At 45.0% G+C, this 13,884-nt stretch overlaps 1 protein-coding gene across 1 annotated transcript in view; it reads right to left on the bottom strand.

Annotated features, from left to right (window-relative positions):
- Positions 1-1,949: 1,949 nt before the first annotated feature.
- Positions 1,950-13,884, bottom strand: part of st6galnac5a (ST6 (alpha-N-acetyl-neuraminyl-2,3-beta-galactosyl-1,3)-N-acetylgalactosaminide alpha-2,6-sialyltransferase 5a) — a 62,639-nt gene continuing 50,704 nt past the window's right edge. Inside the window, exon 5 of the mRNA XM_068036345.1 lies at positions 1,950-2,184. Within this exon, the coding sequence (XP_067892446.1) occupies positions 1,950-2,184 (235 nt within the window). The remainder of the gene's footprint in view (positions 2,185-13,884) is intronic.

Raw genomic sequence — 13,884 nt, forward strand, 5'->3', positions numbered from 1 at the left:
ACTTTTCCAGGCCCGACCCAGGCCTCTCCACTTTTCCAGGCCTGACCCAGGCCTCTCCACTTTTCCAGGCCCGACTCAGGCCTCTCCACCTTTTCCAGCCTCTCCACCTTTTCCAGCCTCTCCCCCTTTCTGGGCCCAGACCTGGTCTGTCTTCCTTTGCAAGCATCTCCTATGTCTTTCTTCCTTTCCAGGCCTCTCTCTGGGCTCTACCAGCTGCTGTTATTGCAGCTCTGGCCTTATCAGTGGTTTAAGCACTGCAGCACTTGAGGACTGGTGTCAAGTAGGGGCAGCACAGTGGCGCAGTGGTTAGCACCGCAGCCTCACAGCTCCAGGGACCCGGGTTCGATTCCGGGTACTGCCTGTGTGGAGTTTGCAAGTTCTCCCTGTGTCTGCGTGGGTTTTCTCCGGGTGCTCCGGTTTCCTCCCACAAGCCAAAAGACTTGCAGGTTGATAGGTTAATTGGCCATTATAAATTGTCACTAGTATAGGTAGGTGGTAGGGAAATATAGGGACAGGTGGGGATGTTTGGTGGGAATATGGGATTAGTGTAGGATTAGTATAAATGGGTGGTTGATGTTCGGCACAGACTCGGTGGGCCGAAGGGCCTGTTTCAGTGCTGTATCTCTAATCTAATCTAATCTAATCTAAGTGGTAGAGACACTTACAAATAAATATCTAAAAAGGCTAATGGTATGTTAGCCTTTGCCTAAAATACAAAGTGGTAGAAATTATGTTACAGTTGTTTAATGCTCTGATCAGACTCCATCTGGAGTATTATTCAATTGTGGGCACCACACCTCAGGGAGGTTGCACTGGCCTTAGAGCGGATGCTGTGTCGGTTCACTAGAATACTATCAGGGATTATAGTGTTAAATTATGAGAGGTTGTCTCGACTATTCTTGTATTCCCTCGAGTATAGAAGATTAAGGGGTGATCTAATTGAGATGTATAAGATGATTAAAGGATTTGAAAGGATAGATAGCAAAAAACTATTTCCTCTGCTAGGAGAGACCAGAACAAGAGGGCATAACCTTAAAATTAGAGCTCGGCTATTCAGGAGTGATGTCAGGAAACACTTCTTCACACAAAGAGTACTGAAAATCTGGAACTCAAAAAGATATTGAGGCTGGGGGGGGTCAATTGAAAACTTCAAAACTAAGATTGATAGATTTTTGTTAGGTAAAGGTATTAAGGGATATGGGAGCCAGGCGGGTAGATCGAGATATGATATACAAATAAGCCTTGGTCTGCCATGGCACAGGCTTGAAGGGCTGTCTCCTCCTGTTCCTAATTTTCCGAACCTCAAAACAGCAGATGTCCGAGCTGAGTTGCTCCCCGTGTACATTTATTCTCCGCCAGTACTTCCTCACAATGCAAAGAATCCTCGGTACACAGGAGGATTAATTAGTTTCTACAACTTCGAGCTGCCCATGGTATTTGGCTAAAATGTCAGCAAAAGTTCAAAAGTGACGTGTTGGAGCCCAATGGGATAATAAGTTGCCTCCAATACAAATAATATTACCGGTCAGCGACTGGGAAGAATCCATCACAAATATATATGTGTATATAAAAAAAACCTGCAAGGATCGCAGAGGCAGTAGGATTAATAAAACCAGTGTTAATTAATTAAATGTTGTTTCCTCTCTCTTCCTTACAAAAACACAACCACTGTGCGCCTGGATCTTCGCTCCATTTGCAGGGATGCCTGCATGGTTGACACTGAATGATCTGCAGAAGCAGCCATCTAGTAATCTCCTCAGTCATTTCCCTACTTTACAGTAGTGGCTACACTTCCAAAGTATTTAATTGGGCGTGAGGTTGGCAAAGGCATCAGATAAATACAAGTTCGTTCTTCTTTCGCGGGATGTTGATTTGAAAAAAAATGAAGATGGTCCCTTGAGCTCGGCGGCTCAGCTGATTGGTCACGTGGCAAGCGTACTTGGATTTCCTCATCTCCGGCTCGCCTCGCTCTCCGTGTGATTGGAAGCCAGCGACTCCAGCTCCCACTCGGGCTGGTGGAAGTGGATGCTGTACTTTCTTGCCCATCTGGCAAACACGTGCTTCTCCGTGATGAACCGATGGTGGCTCCCCTTGCGCCCGAGTTCGTGCGAGATGTACATCGTGCATTCATCAATTCCCGATGGCTCGTAGTAATGGTACGGTACAGAACGGTGATTGGGGTCCCTAAATAAGAAATAAAAAGTCATTGCGTTGCTTATGCCATCTTCCGGTATTATGACAATGACTACACTTCAAAAGTATTTCATTGGCTGTAAAGTGCTTTGGGACATTCTGAAGCTGTGAAAGGTGCTGTAGAAATATTTCCTCATCAAAGTTGCTTTGTATATTGTCAAACCGGTCCAGCATAGTCTAATTCAGTTTTCCTCCCCTTCCAAAGCAGCCGACTCTACCCTAGTGCTGGTTGTCTTCTAGAACCTTGCCCAAGTGGCTATACATTATTGGGTACATTCCACTGAGAGCTTTGACAGCAGTATGCACCAACCTCCACTTTCTGTGGCTCAGTGGGTTGAATTCTTGCCTTCTGAGATGTTTAGTTTAGAGATACAGCACTGAAACAGGCCCTTCGGCCCACCGAGTCTGTGCCGACCATCAACCACCCATTTATACTAATCCTACACTAATCCCATATTCCTATCACATCCCCACCTGTCCCTATATATTTCCCTACCACCTACCTATACTAGGGGCAATTTATAATGGCCAATTAACCTATCAACCTGCAAGTCTTTGGCATGTGGGAGGAAACCGGAGCACCCGGAGGAAACCCACGCAGACACAGGGAGAACTTGCAAACTCCACACAATGTAAGTTTGTGGGTTCAATTCCCCTTCCAGAGAATAGCAGTACTGAGAGAGTGCTATGTTGTTGCAGCTGCTGTCTTTTGGATGAGGCATTAAAAAGAGGGCCAGTCGGATGGATGTAAAAGATCCCATGGCACTATTCAACAAATAGCAGGGGAGTCCTGGCCAATATTTATCCATCAAGCAACATCATGGGAACAGATTACCTGCTCATTATCACATTGCTATTTGTGGAGCTTGCTGTGTGTAAATTGGCTGTTGCATTTCCTACATTACAACAGTAAGCACTTCATTGGGTGTAAAATATTTTGGAATATCGTGAGGTTGTGAAAGTCTTTAGTTCTTCCAAGTCATGGAGGTCACTGGATATCCTCAGAATGAGGAATCCTATCTGATTATCCCCCTCTTTAAACTGGGACTGCTGAAGCTATCAGTACCATCCTTACCATCATCCTGACGAAGAGAATCTCTGACTGACCTGGGAGGCCCTAGCGGCCTATATGGCTCGGCAATTAAGTGCCTTACCTACGGGAGCCTTGAGCAACAGCTCTTAAGTCATTGTTTGCCTGATAGGCTGTCCAGGAAAGAAAATAGTTGCATTTATGCAGTGTTTCTCATGACCGCCAGATGTCCCAAAACGCTTTACAGCCAATGAGTATCCTTGAGGGAAGGAAACAATTTTTTATTCATTTGTGTGATGTGAGCATTGCTGGTAAAGTCAGCATTTAATGCCCATCCCTCATCATCCCACACCAATGTGATGGACTCTTCCTGGCCCTGTGAAATGGTCTAGCAAGCCTCTCAGTTGCATCTAGGATAACTAGAGATGGGCAATAAACACCAACCTTGCCAGTGATGCCCACAACCCGATAACAAATGCATCACCTCCTTCTCTCGGGCTTGATTCACTAAATTCTGGGATGTAGTTTCTCCATCCTGATCAATGCACCTCTAGTGCTGTCTACTCTATGTCAGAATTTATAGAATCATAGAATGGTTACTGCATAGAAGGAGGCCATTCAGCCCACCATGTCCATGCCAGCTCTCTGCAGGAGCAACTTTGGTAGCCCCCACGCCCTGCCTTTTCTCCGTCGCCCAGCAAACTTTTTCTCTTCAGATAATTATCCAATTCCCTTTTGAAAGCTACAATTGAACCTGCCTCCACCACACTCCCAGGCAGTGCATTCCAGATCTGAACCACTCGCTGTGTAAAAAAGCTTTTCCTCATGTCGCCATCCGTTCTTTTGCCAATCACTTTAAATCGGTGTCCTCTGTTTCTTGACGTTTCTGCCAATGGGAACAGTTTCTCTCTATCTACTCTGTCTAGACCCTCATGATTTTGAACACCTCTATCAAATCTCCTCTCAACCTTCTCTTCTCTAAGGAGCTTCTCCAATCTATCCTCGTAACTGAAGTCCCTCAGCCCTGGAACCATTCTTGTAAATCTTTTCTGCACTCTCTCCAAAGCCTTCACATCCTTCCTAAAGTGTGGTGCCGAGAATTAGAATTTGAAGCTAAGCCAGAAGCAATCTATAAACAAGAAGTCCTCTTACATATTATACTTCTCACAATAAAGGTTTCAGGTAATCTATACATTTGTTGGTTCCCAAAATTGAGTAAGAAAAGACCTAAAGCTTCTAAAAGGACAGTCTCTGGGTGGTTATGTTGCCATGTGGCTGAAGTCTACAGTTTGCCAATCAATACTTGTGACCAATTTGGAATTCACATTTGTACTACGGAAATGCTTTTATCACAGAGGTCTCCAGGGGACTGCTACAAGTTTATCTTTTGATTTGCCTTCTACCATTCACCTGTCTACCTTGGATTGTTTTATTTATATCTCCACGATGGCAGAATGAAGGGCATGTTAACGTCAAAGAAACTGAACCTGAATCTTAGGAAAAGATTACAGAGGTGCTGCATTTTGTCATCTATGGTTATATGCCTCAGAGACATGGACAACAAACAGCGATAATTGATAAGCTGAATGCATTCAAGATGTGGACAAATTGGAGGATGTTCTGCATATCCTACACAGACAGAAAAACTAATGAGGAAGTGCTAGAAATGGTTGGAGAAAAGAGGAATTTAGTGCATAACGACAAAGAGAGAACAATACAATATTTTGGTCACATCATTAGAGAAGAAGGTAGACAGAGACAATAACTGGAAGAAAAGATCAATGGAAAATGTAGGAGAGGAAAGCAGAGGAGAAAATGGATGAGGGATGTAATGGACTGGATGCAGTTGACCCATGCGGAATGTGTAAGGACAGCACAAGACAGACAGAAGTGGAGATCTATGGCTGTCAACCTTCTGGGAAGAAGATGACACCAACGAGCGAACCAACGATGGAAGACTTCAGTGATTCAAAAGGCCAACTTGCTTTTACTTGGTAGTTTTTTCAAAATGCTCCATCAGTATTAACTTAGTCGTTATTACCCTCGCCTCTGAGTGAGAAGGTTGTGGGATCAAACTCTGCTCCAGGATGTAGAACTATAGCATGGTTACAACACAGAAGACCATTTGGCCCATCATGTCCATGCCTCCTCTCTGCAAGGACAACTCAGTTAGTCCTTTTCCCTGCAGTCCTGCAAATTTTTTCTCTTAAGATGCTTATCCAATTCCCTTTTGAAAGCCATGATTGAATCTGCCTCCACCACATTCTCAGGCAGTGCATTTCAGATCCTAACCACTTGCTACATAACGTTTTTCCTCACTTTGCCTCTGCTTCTTTTGCCAATCACTTTAAATCTGTGTCCTCTGGCTCTTGGCTGTTCTACCAATGGGAACTATTAAATCTCCTCACAACCTTCTCTTTAAAGAGAACAGCCCAGCTTCTCCAATCTATCCACATAACTGCAGTCTTTCATCCTCAGAACCATTCTCATGAATCTTTTCTGCACTATCTCCACTGCCTTCACATCTTTCCGAAAGTGTGGTGTCCAGAATTGGATACAATATTCCCGTTGAGGCCGAACCAATGTTTTACAAAGGTTCACCAAAACTTCCTTGCTTTTGTACTCTGTGCCTATATTTATAAAGTCCTGGATCCCGTATGCCTTATTAACCGCTTTCTCAACCTGTCCTACCACAATCAATGTACAAAAGCAAAATACTGCAGATGTGGGAAATCTGAAATAAAAACAGAAAATGCTGGCAACACGCAGCAGGTCTGGCAGCATCTGTGGAGAGAGAAACAGAGTTAACGTTTCACGTCTGTGACCTTTCATCAGAACCTTTAGAATTGTATCCTTTCTTTTATAGCAGCCTGTCTACGTCCTCTTGAAGTCTATCACTATCCTCTTCATAATACTTCCAAGTTTTGTGTTATCTGTAAATATTGAAATTGTACCCTGTATACCCCAGTCTAGGTCATTAATATAGATCAAGAAAAGCAGGGGTCCTAATACCAAGCCCTGGGGAATCCTACTGTATACTTTCCTCCTGACTGAATGACAGGAAACAGAGAGTAGTGATTAATGGATGTTTTTTAGACTGGAGGAAAGTTTGTAGTGGAGTTCCCCAGGGGTCGGTTTTAGGACCCTTGCTTTTCCTGACATATATTAATGGCCTAGACCTTGGTGTACAGGGTACAATTTCAAAATCTGCAGATGACACTGTCGTGCTAGGCCCCCACCTGCCAAGAATGAGTCACATTAATTTTGTCATGAACATTGATTTTAAATTTATGCCGGAGCAAGGAAATGACTTGTTAAACAGATCAGCCATGGCTGGAAAATACATTTGCATATTAACAGATGGTGCCTGGAAGGACAAAGGACCATTCCTTGACACATTCAACCCACAATGGACCTTGATCACCAGGTATGGTGTGCAAGAGGAGAATTCCAGAGACTGCTAAGGTGATACAATCCAAGACTGGTTAGACCAGCTGGTCACATGACTAACTGGCTATTCCAGGGTCTTTTGAACTAGCCACAGACAGTTGGAACTGAGAAAGACTATTTGCTCCTGGACTGAGAAGATCTCTCCTGTCTGCTCCCATCTTTCTCACAAGCCTCTAAATCCACTGACGACACATGAAGCCCAAGACAGAAAAGTCTCCTGCAACGAACAAGGTTTAAGAAGAATACTGAGCCCCAACGAAAAGCAAGAACTACCTACAATCAAAGACTCTACAGTGAGCTCGAAGAACCATAACAAAAACTCTTCAGATATTGTCTCAAACATTTCCACTTTATTTTTTCTTCTGCTCTTTTCTGTCTCTATTTGCATGTGTGTATCGTGTATGCATGCTAGCGTGGGCACATCGTGTATCCGTAGGCATCAACCGAATTCGAGTTTAAGTTCAATAAATTTCAACTTTTCTTCTTTAAACCTAAGTAAACTGGTTTGTGCTGGTTTCTTTGCATTATAATTGGAAAGTAGTGAACAAGGATTCACCAAGGGGAGCAAAAACAGTGTGTTTAAAATTAAACCCTGTTATGGTAAGACCAGGTGAAGACTGAGAAGGACTCCCAAACACCTTTCTCACCTGGCCTTAACAATATGAAACTTGGAAGCATTGTGAACTGTGAGGAGGATAGTGTAGAGACTCCAAAGGTCATGGGCAGGCTGGTGGATTGGGCAGACAAGTGGCAGATGACATTTAATGCAGAGAAGTGTGAAGTGATTCATTTTGGTAAGAAGAATGTGAAAAGACATTATAAAATAAAGGGTGCAATTCGAAAAGGGGTGCAGGCGCAGAGGCACCTGGGTGTATGTGTGTGTAAATAATTGAAGGTGGCAGGACAGATTAATAACACTGGAACATAGAACATAGAACAGTACAGCACAGTACAGGCCCTTCGGCCCACGATGTTATGCCGAACCTTTAACCTACTCTAAGATCAAACTAACTACCTACCCTTCAATCTACTATCAGCCATGTACCTATCCAAGAGTTGCTTAAATGCCCCTAATGTATCTGCTTCTACTACCACCGCTGGCAGCGCATTCCATGCACCCACCACTCTCTGTGTAAAGAACCTAACTCTGACATCTCCCCGAAACCTTCCTCCGATCACCTTAAAATTATGCCCCCTGGTGATAGCCCTTTCCACCCTGGGAAAAAGTCTCTGACTATCCACTCTATCTATGCCTCTCATCATCTTGTACCCCTCTATCAAGTCACCTCTAATCCTTCTTCGCTCCAATGAGAAAAGCCCTATCTCCCTCAATCTTTCTTCGTAGGACATGCCCTCCAGTCCAGGCAGCATCCTGGTAAATCTCCTCTGCACCCTCTCTAAAGCTTCTACATCCTTCCTATAATGAGGCGACCAGAACTGAACACAATATTCCAAGTGTGGTCGAACCAGGGCCTTATAGAGCTGCAGCATAACCTCGCGGCTCTTAAACTCAATCCCCCTGTTAATGAAAGCCAACACACCATACGCCTTCTTAACAACCCTATCAACTTGGGTGGCAACTTTGAGCGATCTATGGAAATGGACCCCAAGATCCCTCTGTTCCTCCACACTACCAAGAATCCTGTCTTTAAGCCTGTATTCCGCATTCAAATTCGACCTTCCAAAATGAATCACTTCACACTTTTCCAGGTTGAACTCCATCTGCCACTTCTCAGCCCAGCTCTGCATCCTGTCAATGTCCCGTTGCAACCTACAACAGCCTTCCACACTATCCACAACTCCAGCAACCTTCGTGTCATCGGCAAACTTGCTAACCCAGCCTTCCACTTCCTCATCCAAGTCATTTATAAAAATCACAAAGAGCAGAGGTCCCACAACAGATCCTTGTGGAACACCACTGGTCACCAAGCTCCATGCTGAATACTTTCCATCTACTACCACCCTCTGACTTCTATGGGCCAACCAATTTTGTATCCAGACAGCCAACTTTCCCTGAATCCCATGCCTCCTTACTTTCTGAATGAGCCTACCATGGGGAACCTTATCAAACGCCTTGCTAAAATCCATATACACCACATCCACTGCTCTTCCTTCATCAATGTGTTTTGTCACATCTTCAAAGAATTCAATAAGGCTTGTGAGGCATGACCTGCCCCTCACAAAGCCATGCTGACTGTCTCTAATCAAACCATGCTTTTCCAAATAATCATAAATCCTGTCTCTCAGAATCCTCTCCAATAATTTGCCCACTACTGACGTAAGACTGACTGGTCTATAATTCCCAGGGTTATCCCTATTCTCTTTCTTGAACAAGGGAACAACATTTGCCACCCTCCAATCATCGGGTACTACTCCAGTGGACAGTGAAGACGCAAAGATCATCGCCAAAGGCGCAGCAATCTCTTCCCTTGCTTCCCGTAATATCCTTGGGTATATCCCGTCTTGCCCCGGGGACTTATCTGTCCTCATATCATTCAAAATTTCCATCACATCCTCCCTCTTAACCTCAACCTGTTGGAGCATTTCAGCCTGTTCCACGCTGTCCTCACAAACGACCAGGTCCCTCTCACTAGTGAATACTGAAGCAAAGTATTCATTTAGGACCTCCCCTACCTCCTCCGACTCCAGGCACAATTTCCCTCCACTATCCCTGATCGGCCCTACTCTCACTCTGACCATCCTCTTGTTCCTCACATAAGTGTAGAACGCCTTGGGATTTTCCTTAATCCTACCCGCCAAGACTTTTTCATGTCCCCTTCGAGCTCTCCTAAGTCCATTTTTCAGTTCCTTCCTGGCTACCTTGTAACCCTCTCGAGCCCTGTCTGATCCTTGCTTCCTCAACCTTAAGTAAGCTTCCTTCTTCCTCTTGACTAGCTGTTCCACATCTCTTGTCATCCAAGGTTCCTTCACCCTACCATCCCTTCCCTGCCTCATCGGGACAAACCTATCCAGCAGTCGCAGCAAGTGCTCCCTAAACAACCTCCACATTTCTGTCGTGCATTTCCCTGAGAACATCTGTTCCCAATTTATGCTCCCCAGTTCCTGCCTAATAGCATTGTAATTCCCCTCCCAATTAAATATTTTCCCATCCCGTCTGCTCCTGTCCCTCTCCATGACTATAGTAAAGGTCAGGGAGTTGTGATCACTATCACCGAAATGCTCTCCCACCGAGAGATCTGCCACCTGGCCTGGTTCGTTGCCAAGCACCAAGTCCAACATAGTCTCCCCTCTAGTCGGCCTATCTACATATTGAGTCAGGAAACCTTCCTGGACACACCTGACAAAAACTGCTCCATCCAAACTATTTGCACTAAGGAGGTTCCAATCAATATTAGGGAAGTTGAAGTCACCCATGACAACAACCCTGTTACTTCTGCACCTTTCCAAAATCTGCCTCCCAATCTGTTCCTCCATGTCTCTGTTGCTATTGGGGGGTCTATAGAAAACTCCCAATAAAGTGACTGCTCCTTTCCTGTTTCTGACTTCCATCCATACTGACTCAGTAGACAAACCCTCCTCGACGACCTCCCTTTCTGCAGCTGTGATACTATCCCTGATTAACAATGCCACTCCCCCACCTCTTTTACCTCCCTCCCTATTCCTTTTGAAACATCTAAACCTCGGAACATCCAACATCCATTCCTGCCCCTGTTATATCCACGTCTCCGTAATGGCCACAACATCATAGCTCCAAGTACTGAGGGAAGCGTCCCTCATTTCCCACATAGCGCAGGAGGAGCAGATCACGGGGCTGAGCTCTCCTGCCATGACTTACCCTTAGGTTAATTAGTTACTCCCTTAATTAAAAAATATTAATTATACTAGGGGCCTTGTTCTACCCACTTCAATCTAAAGTGCTTCAAAAAAAAACTTTAGTAGTACTCACCTTATCACCAGAGATTTTTTCCTACAAAAAAAACAACTTTCCCCTTTTCTTTTAAGATATTCTAACAGCTGGTACTCACCAACTGATCACCTTGCAGCTCTCCTCTGACGTCACTGTTTGCATTTTTTTTCAAAACTCTGGCGCGCTGGAAGAGGTTCGACTGCTCTCACACAGGTCCGCTCTGCTCCTCTCCCGGAAGTTAATCTTCAGCTGCTTCATCAATGACCTTCCTTCAATCATAAGGTCAGAAGTGGGGATGTTCGCTGATAATTGCACAATGTTCAGCACCATTCGTGACTCTTCAGATACTGAAGCAGTCCGTATGGAAATGCAGCAAGATCTGAACAATATCCAGGCTTGGGCTGATAAGTGGCAAGTAACAATCGTGCCACACAAGTGCCAGGCAATGACTATCTCAAACAAGAGAGAATCTTACCATCTCCCCTTGACATTCAATGGCATAATGATCGCTGAATCCCCTACTATCAACATCCTGGAGTTTACCATTGACCAGAAACTGAACTGAAGTAGCCATATAATTACCGTGGCTACAAGAGCAGGTCAGAGGCTAGGAATCCTGCGGCAAGTAACTCACCTCCTGACTCCCCAAAGCCTTCCCACCATCTACAAGGCACAAGTCAGGAGTGTGATGGAATATTCTCCACTTGCCTGGATGGGTGCAGCTCCAACAACACTCAAGAAGCTCGACACTATCCAAAACAAAGGAACCCGCTTGATTAGCACCCTATCTACAAACATTCACTCCCTCCACCACTGATGCACAGTGGCAGCAGTGTGTACCATCTACAAGATGCACTGCAGCAACGCACCAAGGCTCCTTAGACAGCACCTTCCAAACCCACGACCTCTAGCACCTAGAAGGAGAAGGGCAGCAAATACATGGGAACATCACCACCTACAAATTCCCCTCCAAGCCACACACCATCCTTACTTGGAAATATATCACTGTTCCTTCACTGTCGCAGGGTCAAAATCCTGGAACTCCCTTCCTAACAGCACTGTGGGTATACCTACCTCACATGGACTGCAGTGGTTCAAGAAGGCAGCTCACCACCACCTTCTCAAGGGCAATTAGGGATGAGTAATAAATGCTGTCTGAGCCAGCGATGCCCTCATCCCATGAATGAATATAAAAAATGAGGTGTCGGGACAGAGTAGATAAGGCAAAACTGTTCCCATTGGTGGAAGGATCGAGAACAAGAGGGCACAGATTTAAGGTTAATGGCAAAAGAAGCAATGGCGACATGAGGAAAAACGTTTTTCACTCAGTGAGTGATTAGGATCTGGAGTGCACTGCCTGAGAGTGTGGTGAAGGCAGGTTCAATCGGGGCCTTGAAGGTGGATTTGGATTGTTATCGGAAAAGGAAGTATGTGCAGGGCTATGGGGAGAAGGTGGGGGAAACAGCACTAGGTAAATTGCTCCTTTGGAGAGCCAGTACAGACATAATGGGACGAATGGCCTCCTTCTGTGATGTAACGATTCTGTGTAACATTTGCAATTCTCCAGTCCTCTACCACCACCCCTGTAGCTAAGGAGGATTAGAAGATTATGGCCAGTGACTCCACATTTCCATCCTTACATCCCTCCGTATCCTCAGATGCAGTTCATCTGGTCCTCATAACTTATCAACTTTAAGAACAGCCAACCCGACTAATACCTCCTTTTTATCTGTTTTGAGCCCATCCAGTGTCTACATGATGACGTAAACTGGGCTGACATGTCAATGCATTCCTGAGGGAGTGCTGCAGAGTTAGAGATGCTGTTTTTTAGATGACGAGTTTTGATAAGAGTAAATAGGGAGAAACTGTTTTCAGTGACAGGATGGCTGGTAAGCAGGAGACACTGATTTGAGGTAATTGGCAGAAGAAGTAGAGGGGAGATAGGGAGAATGTTTTCTTTTCTAAACTCTGTTATGGAAGCGCTCCCTCAGTATTGCACTGGGAATGTCACCCGAGATTATCTTCTCCAGTCTCTGAGGGATCTTGAACCCATGACTTTCTGACTCAGATGTAAGTACTACCCCTGAGGCAAGGCTAACATCTAATCCATCCTTAGCCCAATTCCCAGGATTCACAGACGGCAACGGGGGATCAAAAATGATTTCATTTTTGTTTTCATACCTCGAGTTTGGACTTGAAGAATGGCCACTTAGTGAAGGAAGTGGCTGAACACTCCTGGATAAAGGGGTCACACCCACAGAACACTCCTGGATAAAGGGATCACCCTCGCAGAACACTCCTGGATAAAGGGATCACCCCCACAGAACACTCCTGGATAAAGGGATCACGCCCAGCAGAACACTCCTGGATAAAGGGGTCACCCCCACCGAACACTCCTGGATAAAGGGATCACGCCCAGCAGAACACTCCTGGATAAAGGGGTCATCCTCACAGAACACAGTGGTGCAGTGGTTAGCACCGCAGCCTCACAGCTCCAGGGACCCGGGTTTGATTCCGGGTACTGCCTGTGTGGAGTTTGCAAGTTCTCCCTGTGTCTGCGTGGGTTTTCTCCGGGTGCTCCGGTTTCCTCCCACAAGCCAAAAGACTTGCAGGTTGATAGGTAAATTGGCCATTATAAATTGTCACTAGTATAGGTAGGTGGTAGGGAAATATAGGGACAGGTGGGGATGTTTGGTAGGAATATGGGATTAGTGTAGGATTAGTATAAATGGGTGGTTGATGTTCGGCACAGACCCGGTGGGCTGAAGGGCCTGTTTCAGTGCTGTATCTCTAATCTAATCTAAAACACTCCTCGATAAAGGGTTCACTGCTATAGAACACTCCTAGATAAAGAGATCAACCCTATAGAACACATTGAGATAATGAGATCTCCCCTATGGAAAAGACCACCAGAGAAAAGGATCATCCCTACAGAGCAGCCTCTCAGAGAATGGGATCCTATGTAACAGAGTCCTAGACAAACGGATTAACCCTTTCAAACATACTCCTTGAGAAGTGAACTGAAACCTTTATAAAGAATCTGGATCAGTTTCTGATGGGGGCAGAGGGTGAACGTTGAGAGATATTAGCAACATTCCTTTTTCAAGGAATGAAGTCAGTGTTTCTTGAAGCAGGAGACTGGTGCTAAATGGGGACTGAGGTCCACAACTGAATAACTATACGTGGGCTCCACGTGGAGTGGGCAGCATGGGTGGAATGACCTTTTCTTCCTCTCCCTGTTATGTCTTTATGAAATCATTAACATTAGGAAAGTGGTTTAAAGATATATTTCCAATTCAGTTCTAAATGTCTTTTAACTTGCTTCTACAACAATGTCAATGTT

Source organism: Heterodontus francisci, chromosome 8 (genome assembly GCF_036365525.1).
Source record: "Heterodontus francisci isolate sHetFra1 chromosome 8, sHetFra1.hap1, whole genome shotgun sequence".
NCBI classification, from domain to species: Eukaryota; Metazoa; Chordata; class Chondrichthyes; order Heterodontiformes; family Heterodontidae; genus Heterodontus; species Heterodontus francisci.